The following is a 13035-nucleotide window of genomic DNA, read 5'->3' on the forward strand; positions in this document are numbered from 1 at the left end:
GTGGCTACAGTGGCTTACAGTGGCTAAAAGCTTAGTGGCTAAAAGCAGATGCTGAAAAAATGTAAGAATGAAGCAAGTATTTATAACATCCACGCACGTATTCTATTAGACTCCAATAAATTCAGAGTTTTCTTAAGCCAGGCATTGTTCCTGTGTATTTATGGAAACAGTGGATTTCACATGCTTGAACTTGCCTGATCTCACCTTTAAACCTACATGTTAGCATAATAATATCTGGGGACAAAGTGTCCCACAACTTAACTACATCCACTTGTGTCTGATTTTGAACCTACCTCTTCCTAGTTTCATTTGATGCTCTTTAGCTCTGCAGTTGCAATTGACAGCTGCGCCCAGATTTCTGTAGATTTTTTTTATGTTCCTAGAGCACATACCACATATTTCCATTACAAACATCTGCCATCCCCCAGATTTACAACTGACTGGGTTCCTTTCTGTTTTTCAGTTTGAATACAATGAGGAAGGAGTGACCTCAAAGGATATGGCTACCCAACTTGCCTTCATGCGTCTGCTGGCCAACCATGCTTCCCAGAACATCACCTATCACTGCAAGAACAGCATTGCCTACATGGATGAGGAAACTGGAAACCTTAAGAAAGCTGTTATACTGCAGGGGTCCAATGATGTTGAACTACGAGCTGAGGGCAATAGCAGATTCACCTTCAGTGTTCTTGTGGATGGCTGCTCTGTAAGTAGCACAAAGCATGGACACCATGATTAAGACAGAGTTGCACTTTGATACAGAACTAGGTAGTCAGTCTGTCCACCAAATTTTACCCAGTGAAGATAAAAGCCTGTAAAAACAACCATGCTCTGTCTTTAATGAATGTGCAAGGACTGGAGTACAAATATATCCTACCTATACCATGTAGTGTGACAAAAAAGAAAAAGCATTTCAGAGGGAACAGACTCAAATTCTGTATTAGTCGAAGAATGATGAGAAAGTAGTACACAAGATGCAGGAGAGGCAGGATCTCTACATCCTGAACAACTCAGGCAAGGTTCTCTGAGGACTTAGTAGCAGTATGTATAATACAGTAGTTAATGCAGAGCATAAAACGTATTTTAGAAGATTAAAGTAAATGTTTTCTCTGTATCCAAGATTTAAATAGTTAGGCATGGGTATCTGATTTGCAAACAATAGCAGTAAAATTAATATGAATTTTTTTCAGAAATTATCCAATTATCTGAAACAATCCTCAATATTATGAACAGTGCAATAACAATTCTAATGAATTTTCTCTTGCAGAGAAAGAACAATCAGTGGGGCAAAACAATCATTGAATACAGAACAAATAAGCCATCTCGCTTGCCCATCCTTGACATTGCACCTTTGGACATTGGTGGCGCTGACCAAGAAGTCGGTTTGGACATTGGCCCAGTCTGTTTCAAATGAACGAACTAAAACTAACTTAAAACCCCCCAAAAATTATTCTCTTTGTCATTTCTTTTTGTAATGAAAGCTGACTCCTTCCACTTCTTCTGTTCATCTACTTGCTTAAACTCTGGGCGAAAGAGGAGAAGAGTTGATTGGAGTATTGTGCAATGAAATTTAACGCAGCCCCAAAAGGACTTGGAAGTCTTTCAAGATTTAACACCTTGCTTTGGGAAATGTCAACCTTTGTAAAGAAAAAAACAAAATAAAAAATCATGAAAGTTTGCACCACTTGTGGCCTTTGAATATCTTCAACAGAGGAAGTTTAAAACCACAGCTTCCAAAGGTTTAAACTACCTCATACACTAAACCAAGTGTGATCCACATCCTTTGTAGGTACTTCTACATATGATCTGAAGTACTTTCAGTTCCACTTATAATACAGTGGTGCTAATTTCATTATTACAGATGATCTTTCCAATACTTGAACTTCAATGGTGCTAGCAGCAGTTAATATACGACTTCTCTGTTTCTTTGAAATCTGTCTCAAAACCTAGAATGTCCTGTCTCACCCCCAGCTTAAGCATGTGGATCATTTTTCCTCATCTTTGTCTTCTTCCTCCAAAGTCAGGTGTTCCTGATTTTAAATCTCATTTTCATCCTCTACAATGGGTAAAAAAAGAATCGCCATTCCTCAAAAAAAGAAAGAAAATGTATTTTGTATATGTGAGATGTTTAAATAAATTGTGGAAAAAAAATGAAATAAAGCATGTCCAGTGTTCCAAAAGAGACTATTGAATGAGTAAAGTTACTTGCTTAGATACATTGGTAGATATTCATACCCAGTATTTACATCAATTATCTGCCTTCTAAAAACTAAAACAGGGCAAGATCTAACAGCACTGCAGTGTGTCTGGATGTGTCCAGGTCTGTACTTGCTGTTCTGAATTTTGTGTTTACTAAATATGCTAAAATATTTATTGAACATATACTGAATATGGCCAAAGATGCAGCAGTATTTCAGGATAATGTATTACACATAGCTGATGCTCACTTTTTTACCAAATTAGCCACTTCTGTAAGTAATACCAAATTAAGCATCAGCTGATGCTCACCAGGCATATATGTGCTATTGCCCAGGATCTGCTGGTTTGCTAACTGTTGGATTAAATTAGTTATATAAGAATTTCCATGTTTAGAGCTAAGATTTGGAGAAAACAGCCATTGTAAAATATATTTTCTTTAAAATGCAAAAAATTCAGTTGTTTGCTCAGCTACAGCTTATAGCAATTTACCCTGCTGTTGCAACACCATTTAAAATTCAACTCTTTTAACATTCCACACATGCATTCAACTGCTTTAAATTCTTTTGGCAGTTTTAAAAGTGATGAAATTGACTTTCTATTGTCTTTCTAAATAGAATTGACACTACCTTTGCCTTATTGCAACTATATCTTTCTTAGTCCATTGTGAAACATTTGCTTAGAGCATTCTAATACTGCTTAAAACTGTTTATAGGTGTGATTGTTTACCTGACTCTTCATTTTAACATCACCTTTGAAAAGGCCACAAGAAAGTCCATAACACCATGCTTCATACTATGAAAATTTCAATAACAGATATAATTCCTTCCTTGTTTTCCATATGCTAATCAGGATTTGTGGCCAAAACAGGGATCATCTCACTTAAAGGCAGCAGGGAAAGGAGACTGCTGTCGAGAACTTAGAGGCAGAATGCACAAGTTCCTCGGTGTTACGAGAGGTGCGCTGGCTAATGCTCAGATTGCACTCAGCAGGACTGTGCCTCTGTACTTTTGCAGTTGCATACAAAAGTCAGTGCAAGGAATCTCTAAATTCAGTTGTCCTGTCAGGAAGATCAGCCTTTGTTAGGCCCTTATACTTCATTCGGTTCTTTATGAGACACAAAACTATCTGTTCCTTCTAACCTTTGAGAACAATCACAAAAAGCACCATGAGAACCAAAGACTGTTCCTATCTGAGACCTGTCAAGATGCTTTCAGGTGCTTTTCTGAAAGCCATGAAATGAGCTGCCATTCCAACAGTGGTGTTTCTGGAATGTGGAAGGAATTTTGGAGGCAGTGGGGGGAACATTCTAGGGAATATGAGAACAACAGCAAGAGGAGAGTGAGACAGGCTTATCAGGAACCCACAGAGGCAAGCATGAAGAAGACATCCAGAAGGTGGTCCCTGTAACCTGAAGAAAGCACTACCCCAAAGGTTGGAGTGGTATCTCTCAGCTGCTGGGATTCCAAAGGGAGCTATGACCAGTGAAAGGAGGAATAAGCCCTAAAAACTTTCTAAAGAAAGTTTCTAAAGAAAGTTTTTCATTCTTGCTCATAGTGAGCTGATTAAGGAAAAAAGGGCAAATACCAAAACATCACCTTACATGTAGTTGCTATGTGCCCACTGCTGTGAGCTGAATTAGTTAAACAGGAATGGGCATAATGAAATACAGCCCATTCTTTCTTAAACAAGTAAAACAGTTTCATGTAAATACCTGCCTCTATTCATTGGCCATTGATGATTTTTTAAAATGTTAGTATTTCAATCATTGTTTTTGTATTTCAACATACTGGTTGTTCTTGTAAAAATTTTATTTTTTTGTTTAAAATGCTTTAAAATGGTAAGAGTTTCTTTGTTGACACAGATTATCTAGAAGCCAGGAAGTTTGTACAAGGACTGAAAAGAGAGAGGGACTTCTCTTGGTCCATGTAATTTGCTAGGAAGCAGGCAAGGGCTACTGCTAGGACTAAGAGCTGGACTGTTGCTGACTTCTGTTGAGGGAAGGAGGAAAAAAACAGTTAAAGTTGGGGTTTTGAAAGGAAACTACAATGCTCTCTCTTTCGTCACTATCTGATTTCTCCTTTACTCTCTGTGATCTATCACACAGCACTCCCTGCCAGGCAAAGAACACTCTCCTTTTACCCATCCTTTACTAACCTCCACATTAAAATTTACTCTGTGATTTTGCACCTTAGCTACAAAAGTGGACTCGCTTGGAAATCAAGTCAGGAAATAATACAAATCACCCACTTCACAACCCACATTAATATCTAGAAGATAGTTTGGCCTAAAAGTTTTGTGCTCGGGAAATCTTACTGCACAATCAAATATTTTATTTATGCTATGTACAATACTGAAGAAATTGTCTTTCCTCTCGAGGACCCTAGCTGAAAATAAGTAATACAAACTGCAGACAGCTCAGGGAACCTTTATATTGTCCAGCATCAGGTATGTAAAAGGTTGAACAGACTTCTGATGAAGTGAAGTGAACTTAACCATCTTTAGAAGCTGCCTGCCTCCCTGTAAGGATTATCTCTGGTGAATGTAACTATTCGCAGGTATGCATCAGCAGCAATGCAACTGGACAGACCTCTGTCAGCATAAATTCGCTGAAACAACAGGGTTCAAATAGGTAAAGCTTGTATTCAGAACAACAAACAAACCTGGGAGAAAAGGAAAGCAACTTGTAGGAACTAACTGAAAGATAAAGGCTGCAGCAATACCTGGCTGTACTGCATATGAACAGATTTGCAGGAGAGGCCAGGCAAGACTGGGAAAAGAGGCTAAGGAGCTGGGGGCATATACAATGCTCAGCTGCAATATGACTACATAAATGAAGATACGGACTATCTGAATATTGGATTCAGACCAATCTTTCTCCTACCTTGTACGCTGTGGGCTCGATCACCTGCTCATGTTTATCAGCTCATCATACACCCCTTCTCCAGGATATGACCAGAAAGAATGCAAGGCTCCCATCTCTAGGCAAATTGTATCTAAGCTGGGAGCCTGAAGTCTCCCGTGCAAATAACCCTTGCTGCATCTGCAACTGCTACTAACAAGTCTTCAGAACTGTTTAACCTGCCTCTTTGTGAATGAATTGGGCCTACTGCATATTCCTCTTGTCACTTGAATTTTGCTAGTTGTGGTGGACAACAGAACTTGAGACTGGTTTGCACTTTTGTAAGCATATATTTCCATAAGCGTTCTTAGCACAACCGCATTTCCCACAGCCTGTGATCCCAGTGTACAGAGGAATCCTCTGGTTAGACTGGAATCAGAACAGCAGATGCCAAGGAGGGATGAATTCAGCCTCCCCTTCCCTTGCTCCTCCTGAGCAGAACTCACTCTCTCAGGTCCAGTGCCAGGCTGGTGCATGTTGTTTCCCATTTCAGCAGGCTCAGCAAGCTGGGGCTCTCTGAAGCATGTGCCTTCGCATGAACATGGCAAAAACAGGTGAAAAGTAGAGGTGCTGATGCAAGTTCAGCCAATGCAGAGGAAAAAGAAATTTCAAAACCTACAAAGGGATTGTAGAAAGAAAGGTGGTCACTGTTCATTCATACAGGTTCTACAGCTGTATTACATGAGCAAAATCTCCTGAACATGATTCCAGGTTTAAGTATACTCTCCAGCTACTCATAAAATGACTCATTAACTCAAAGCATCAAAATGAAGAAATGTAACACTTAATGCCCTTTTGAATGCAAGAATTTGAAATACATCATATTCAATAATTATTTCAGTGCCGACACCAGTTTAGAAACACATAATAATCTTACGTTCTCTTACAGCTTTCAAGCTACAGAAATTGGTTATTTGGGTGAAATGAAACAGGTTTTCCCAAATGCAGATTTTTAGGATCGTTAGTGGAGCAGAAACAGCAGTTCTCCACCATTTCCCCAAGCCTAGAGCACCACCTATTGACGCAGACAGTAATTACCAGCCTATAAAGAGTATTTTTGTAGCTTTTCCTTATTCAAGGAACTGTCTTTCACTGTCATGGCTGCTATCCAGATAAACATATTCAAGTCTTCAGAGCTGCCTGTGGCCAAGAATATGTAAAGGGCTGTTTCTGCAAAATATCAGCACCACAGCTCTTTCTAGAAAAGTTCTGGCTTATCAGAAGAACACCCGTCCAACCCAGGAAAGCTGCAAACTGCAGATGCACTCAGGGTTGAAAAGGCTCAAGACAGTAACAACTTAATCTTCTAGTTGTCATCTTCTATGAATCCAACACAGCAGAGGCAAATTCATCTGTTTAATAGGTCCCCAATGTATCAAATGATTGTTAATGTGTTCCGTGTGACTCACCTCTCAGTTTCCTGCAACCATCTCTGCGCAAAGAATTGGCAAGATACTGCTGTTAAACAGCCTTCTGCCACTTTAGGTATGCAGTATACTCAGAGAAACCTGGAACAGGTAAGAGCAAAAGAATTTAAGATGCATTTCTGTCCATCAGGTTAGTGCTATAAGAAAATGTTGAACTGTCACAAGCAAACCACTTCGGATTTGATTCTGCAGACTTTGAAATGTGAAATTCCCACCGATTTTCATGGCACTTCCAAAACGTGTTATTGAGGAATTGCAGAACTGGGTTCTTTGTGTTTGTGCAGATCCACAACACTGCCATGAGGTTTCTAAGGACCCAGGGGACAGAAATGTAAGAAACCCTAAATAAAGTCTCACAGGCATCTCTTTCTTCTTCTCTATCTTCTTGGCATAGTGCTAGACGCTCACTCAGCTCCCATGGTCAGGGCCTTGGTCTTTGGGCACACCCAATGTTTTCAGGAGAGGACCTGGACTGGAGAAGTACAGCATGCATATCGCATCTCTGTCTAAGCAATCCATTCGCACTGGAATCACCATGGCTTATTAATTCTGTTTTATTCAAGGGGAAGTTTCAAGCTTTTCCTCCTGTATTCTGCCTTCACTCAGGCTAAATATTGCTTCTGCAAGGCAAAGAGAGTCTTGCCGCATGGTGTAAACAGAGCCTATTAACAACTGCGCTCATACTGGAGTGAACTATTCACAAATCACTAAATTAGTCTCCAAACCTCAGGGTGGAACTTGAGCCCTGACAATTACGCTTTACACAACCTATATACAGGGTTTACATGAAGTTCATAATTGGGAAGATGGTAGCAAATCAGTCTGAGGTAAAAATGAGTTTGGATGCCCTCTCATGGCTGGTGGATACCCTTCCTCCACAAATTGTCACAGCAGAAGTCTGCTAACTGGGTTATTTCAGCAATGCCAATACTCCAACACTTTTATCATGATGACACATCTGCCGTAGTGTTTATTGGGTGTTTGGTACGCACAGCCTCTGCGCTACATTGCATGGTAAGAGCTCAGAAGGTGTTTCCTCCATTTCCTCCATTCCTGTGGAATCGGAGTAGGGGAGAATTGGGCCCTGACTGCTTACAAAGCCATGCAAAAACAAAAGCTCTTATTTCTATCACTATGCATTTTTTTTTTCCAAAGGGAAAGTACTTCCCACTTCTGAAAGCAAGAAAGGGATCTCTGATCCCAATTGCAGTCCTGTAAAAATACCGGTGTCAAGCACCAATACATGGTTTAACCATTTTGTTAACATTCAGACTGCCCAGGGTAGCAGCATTGCCTCAGTCTGCTCAAAGTCTTTTTGAAAAACCTCCCTCTAGATTACATTAATAATTTTTTAATTAATAATTGACAGGAATAATAGCATGTCTGAATAGTTAAATAATGTAATAGTAATAACTACATATTATTTTAGAAATGCTATTAATTAATCATTTGATTTAATTTAGTTGAATGTAATTATAGCATTATTGATTAATATTTGTATTACCTTAAATAGTAATAATTAGATAAGGTGATAATTAAAAAAAAAAACAGAATTTGCTATTGTTTTTTAGTTCAAGCAGTTCAACCATGGTCTTCACTGTTGGGGGAGTATTTGTCCCTTCTTCCACATCTGCTTCTATCCTTAATACTAGTATAGCAAACTATCTAACCCTGCCAGCTGTAATTCTGCACCTGCATATTTTAAAGTAGATCCTTCTATTACTCCATCGCCACAGCCAGATCCTTTGATGTTGTCTTGCAGTCTTCTGCCACTGTGAGGGCAGACGGCAATCTTATTAAAAATAATAGGTGTTTTTAAGAGTTGTGCCTTATTCGTAGAGTGGAAGCATTCTGTGAAAGTCAGTAGACAAGATTGAAGGTCTCCTCTGGTTTTATTTGCTCTTTTTCATCAAGATCAAGGCCAGCACTTTTTCTTAGCTGTTGCCTGTGCCTTTTTCCCACTTCCAAGCTTACAGTATTCTAGAGGCTTGGCTTCTGTTTTGACAACTGCATTTTGGTTGCTCTTTGCCTAATGTTTAGATCTTTACGCTACAACACCACAGAACAGATGATGTCTCAAAAAGATTAAATTCTTGTATGCACCACGAAAATAGGCAGATGGCAGTAGAGAGAGACCCTATAAGTTTTCTCTGTGAGAGAAAGGCTGACAATCGTAAAAGATGCTAACAGGAGAGAGCTGCTAAGAGCATAGGCAGGCTTCCACGCATATAAATTTGTTCTGTTTTTAGGCTTTAGGGAAAGTCATATTCTGTTTGTGAAGATTCTCGATACAAGAGTTTTTAAAGCATAAGCAAAAACATCAGCTTAAAGAATTAGATGCATATGCCTCTCATTAAAGCAACTATTAAAGTGTATAAGACATAGGAGATTGCAAGCTGGAAGCAAACAGCAGCAGCTGTTCCACAGATTCCATCTCACCAGGCTTTTACGCAAAATTTATGCAAGTGGCATAGCTATTCAGCTATCCCTTATTTCCTAAATGACAAATCTGTGCTAAGCCTGAGGTGCAGAGGAGCCCAATATGTTGATATTTTGTGTGTGTGTATTTATATTTCAACACCATAAAATTACACAGATCCATTAGCGTTCACAGCAACCCAATGGGTCACTGTATAGACAAAGTGACAGATCAGAATGAAGCCTAAGGACTTTCGGTAGTATTCTGCTTAAATTAAATGATTTCTATGCAATTTAATCTTTAAACAATGACTCATGGTAATATTTTAGTCTATTATTCCTTTCCTGGTACTTGAGCAAATTAGTGTTTTAATGAGCCTGAGGTTAACATAGTGAAGTTTTTTATTAAACATTGGCTCCAAGTAGTAGAGACGCCCTGCACTAAACCCTATGTGGTTTTCTATTCTTAATTAAAAGCATTACATTCTATTACAGATTGTGCTAGGGAGCTCTGTGGGGAAGAAAATGTAAATAAAATATGAAGCTCCACCAATAAATTACAGAATCTTTCAAGCTGAGAAAAACTTTACAATAGGATGTTTTATGGTACTAGATTATTTCAGATACCATCTCAGCCATTCAGGATTTAAAGGCAAAAAATATTCAGAAGCACTCTGCAACTCCCACTAAGGAATCAGAAAGGAAAAAAAACAAAGTCATTCTTATTAGGGGAAAATTAGATTGCCTGGCAAGATCTCCCTATTAATAATGAGAAAAGACTTCTCCAAAGGCCTGATCTCACACTACTAAATTCAATAGATATGGATATTTTCCTACCTGACCTCAGTCAAGTATGCCCAATTCCACCAAATTTCAAACTCCTTTAAAGAATTTAAAGAAAGTTATGGTTATTTCCCCAAATTTCTTTAAAGGAGTTTGAAATTTGGGGAAACAACCATAACTCTGAAATTACATCAAGTTCCATGAGAAATGAACTTCTGGAGATGTCTGTATAAAATTGCCTTTTTCCATTTTTAATATGGCTTGTTTTACTCTGTTATAACAAAATTAGAAAATCAAGTGTACAAACCTCAGTTGCTTGGAAGAATCAGAGCTGACAAAACATGTAATTGAAACAAAGTGTATTTTTGCATTGGTATCCATACCACTCAATTACAATTTTTCATTTAAAAATAAGGCTTCTTACAATTTCTTTTTCTGTCCTAGCTTTTGTATCATAAACTAGTCAAACCCTCTCATTTTGATGTTTATTTTTATATTATAAATTCCATAGTTTGTCTATGGCTTGTTCCACAGTGAAATAGAAGTCAGTTTTACAATCATCCAGTTGAATAACCAGTATCAGCTGAGACCAAGGAGAGGAGAAAATGTTGAATGAGGACAGCTAAAAAGCTGCTCTGCGGAACTGGAGTATTCGCAAAGACCAGCTAAAGGAACTCTATACGGCATCTTTCCAGCAGTATTAAATACTCTGATGAAGTATTTGCTGATCAATATAGGCATATTTAATATTTTACTTTTGATTTAGGAGAGGTTCTGAAACAGGCAACAGCACAAAAATAGCACCAGTCGTACTTCAGTGCAAACCTGTCAGGTAGCTTTGGGTTGTGAAACCGAGTAGGACATACTTCCAGTTTCTTGTAGGCAGTAGGAAATCACTCCATTCATCATGAATATTTATTGTCCTTAATTTTTCTTTAACCAAATGTCTTCTGTGACATTGCAGTTCACCTTTGTCCGGTCTCAAGGATCACAGTATTAATCAAATATTTTTCTTAGCTGTCCCAATGTCCCAGGCATGATTGTTGTCAATAATAAGTGTTTTACTGCTTGTCTTCTTTTCTAATAAAAAAGCTTTGCCTTCTTTTTCCACCTTTTTATCCATCTTCAGCCCTCAAAATGTCACTTCTTCCTTCCAGAAAGCCAGCTTTCCTCATTATCTGAGCCTCTTATGATGCCCATTTGATCATTTTCTACGTTCTGTCTGGTTTTATATCAATCATACTCTCTCCCTTGCTGTGTTTTGCACTGTACTGATGGCTGACCCCATTACATATGAAAGGACTTCAAGCCAAAATTGGACTGGTTTAGGTAGCACAAAGTATAAAAAGTGGACTGTATCTAGTCTGTCAGATACGGGATCTAGTCACCTTAGAGACAGGATGAAAAGTTAGATATATTTTCCTGTCACTTTTGTGATAATGCAGCTTTATACTTGTGATTAGACAATAATCACTAGGAGACATGTACACTCAGGCATTGCTCCTCTGGGATGAAACCCATGTTTGTTCAGATATTTGCACCCAAAGATGCAAGAAGTGTTTCATCTCCTTGTAATTTGTCATCTGAAACTTGGGCAAGACTTATCCTTAACAGTTGGACCACCTACCAGTATTTCTTTAACATTTCCTTAACTAGTGTTCTTTAACATTTTTAAATGTAGAAACAATCATTATTAAGATATTTTTCCTTCTGTTAAATTTATAAAAATATGTTGCCTATGTATTTCTTTCATGCAATCTTTCATTATGCTATTTCAGTTCATGTGCTATATTCCGTAATTAGTATCTCCTGTAAAGTTCTTCCTGGAACTCTCTTGCCTCTCGGCTTCATGTTAGGGTCATCAGTAAATAAAAATCAAATCTCACCTATACAGGTAACTGCTCTGTTTATCAGAGTATGCCTATTTAAATTGTGTGGCAAAGGTGGCTGTTGAAACACAGTGGGTACACTGTGGCTGCATACTTAGCATAAGCTGCCTAGGATGTTGACATAGGGCTTTTTAAACTCAAGGCTAAGTATTTTTTAACGGCCTGGTATCAGACAAACCACTGATGTACCACACAGAATGTTAATGAAGACTAGAGATAATGATTTTTACTAGTGCTCAGACTGATTGAAGTGGAAGTGAATTGGTTTTCTCACTCCATATTTTAAAGTGAACATGGTAATTATAGGAGGGCATCTGTATTGCTGGCAACCAGAAGAGAAGTCTTCTCATTCTCCACAAACGGGACACAGTTTGGACAGTGGCTGCTTAGGCTCGCAAAGACTGCCACAGAAATACAAAGAAATCTGGGTGTTAAAGAGGTTTCTGGGAGCCTAAGGAGGAAGCAGGCAGAGAAAGGATGAGGAAAGGCATGGGTGTGTCTGCAGCTGATGAAAAAGAATCATCCAGTTTGACAAGGAACTAACACTCACTGCCATTTTCTCTGAGCCAGGAGTCAAGAGAGGAGAAAAATAGAAAAAAACACCACCCACATACCAAGAAGCTTTTAAAGTAGAACAATTTTGACCCATTATGTTGATGAGTACAAGGCTTTGAGGATAAGAATCTAAGCGGCCGAAGGAAAAATAGGTTTGCATTAGTGGGCCACCCAGAGACCCAGTCTGAGTTGAAGATTGCATAGCTGCGCAGGGATGCAGAAACGTGCATCTTCTTGTCTGTCGCTAATGGAAGAGGAGGACTTTAACATTTGCAGTCTGCCCATTTCCCTTCCTCTTCTTCATCCCTCCAATTTAGATCATTTAATTACAGAAAGCTGAAATGAAAACATAATTAAGCCTCATCGAATTGCAGATGTATTTATCTCTTACTGATAAGGCTAAATGTAGCCTTTATGCACCTGATTGTAAAACCACTTGACTTAATAGCAGGTTGTTCTTAGTGCAGACTATTGAGGAATCATTTTTACAACTGTTATAAAATTAGAGCTCCATAAAAACAATAACTGGTGACAGAACTTCCAAGATCTTACAAGCCTGGTGGTATATGAGTTTCAGTAGTTGTCGGAGACAGTACTCAGAAGTACAGTGTTTGTTTGAACTAGTCCACTGAGAAAAATGTTCTTACTGCCTTTTATTCCCTCTTCATTAATCAAATATTTGCTGGCTACCATGCATGCACAAGCCACGTGGAAACCTGATGCTTATGGGAAGACTGCCATTATGAGGCTGAAAACTCAGGAATTAATATTTGATGTCCTCTTTCAGCAGGTACACAAAAGCTATTGAAGCAAAAGATAATAGATAAGAGATAACAAAAGAAAATACTACTCTCCCAAGGAATAT

At 38.6% G+C, this 13035-nt stretch overlaps 1 protein-coding gene across 1 annotated transcript in view; it reads left to right on the forward strand.

Annotated features, from left to right (window-relative positions):
* COL1A2 (collagen type I alpha 2 chain) overlaps positions 1 to 2182 on the forward strand; it is a 42786-nt gene extending 40604 nt beyond the window's left edge. Inside the window, exons 51-52 of the mRNA XM_026098592.2 lie at positions 464 to 706; positions 1268 to 2182. Coding sequence (XP_025954377.1) covers positions 464 to 706; positions 1268 to 1414 — 390 coding nt within the window. The 3' untranslated portion in view covers positions 1415 to 2182. The remainder of the gene's footprint in view (positions 1 to 463; positions 707 to 1267) is intronic.
* Positions 2183 to 13035: the final 10853 nt, after the last annotated feature.

This window comes from Dromaius novaehollandiae, chromosome 2 (assembly GCF_036370855.1).
Source record: "Dromaius novaehollandiae isolate bDroNov1 chromosome 2, bDroNov1.hap1, whole genome shotgun sequence".
NCBI classification, from domain to species: domain Eukaryota; kingdom Metazoa; phylum Chordata; class Aves; order Casuariiformes; family Dromaiidae; genus Dromaius; species Dromaius novaehollandiae.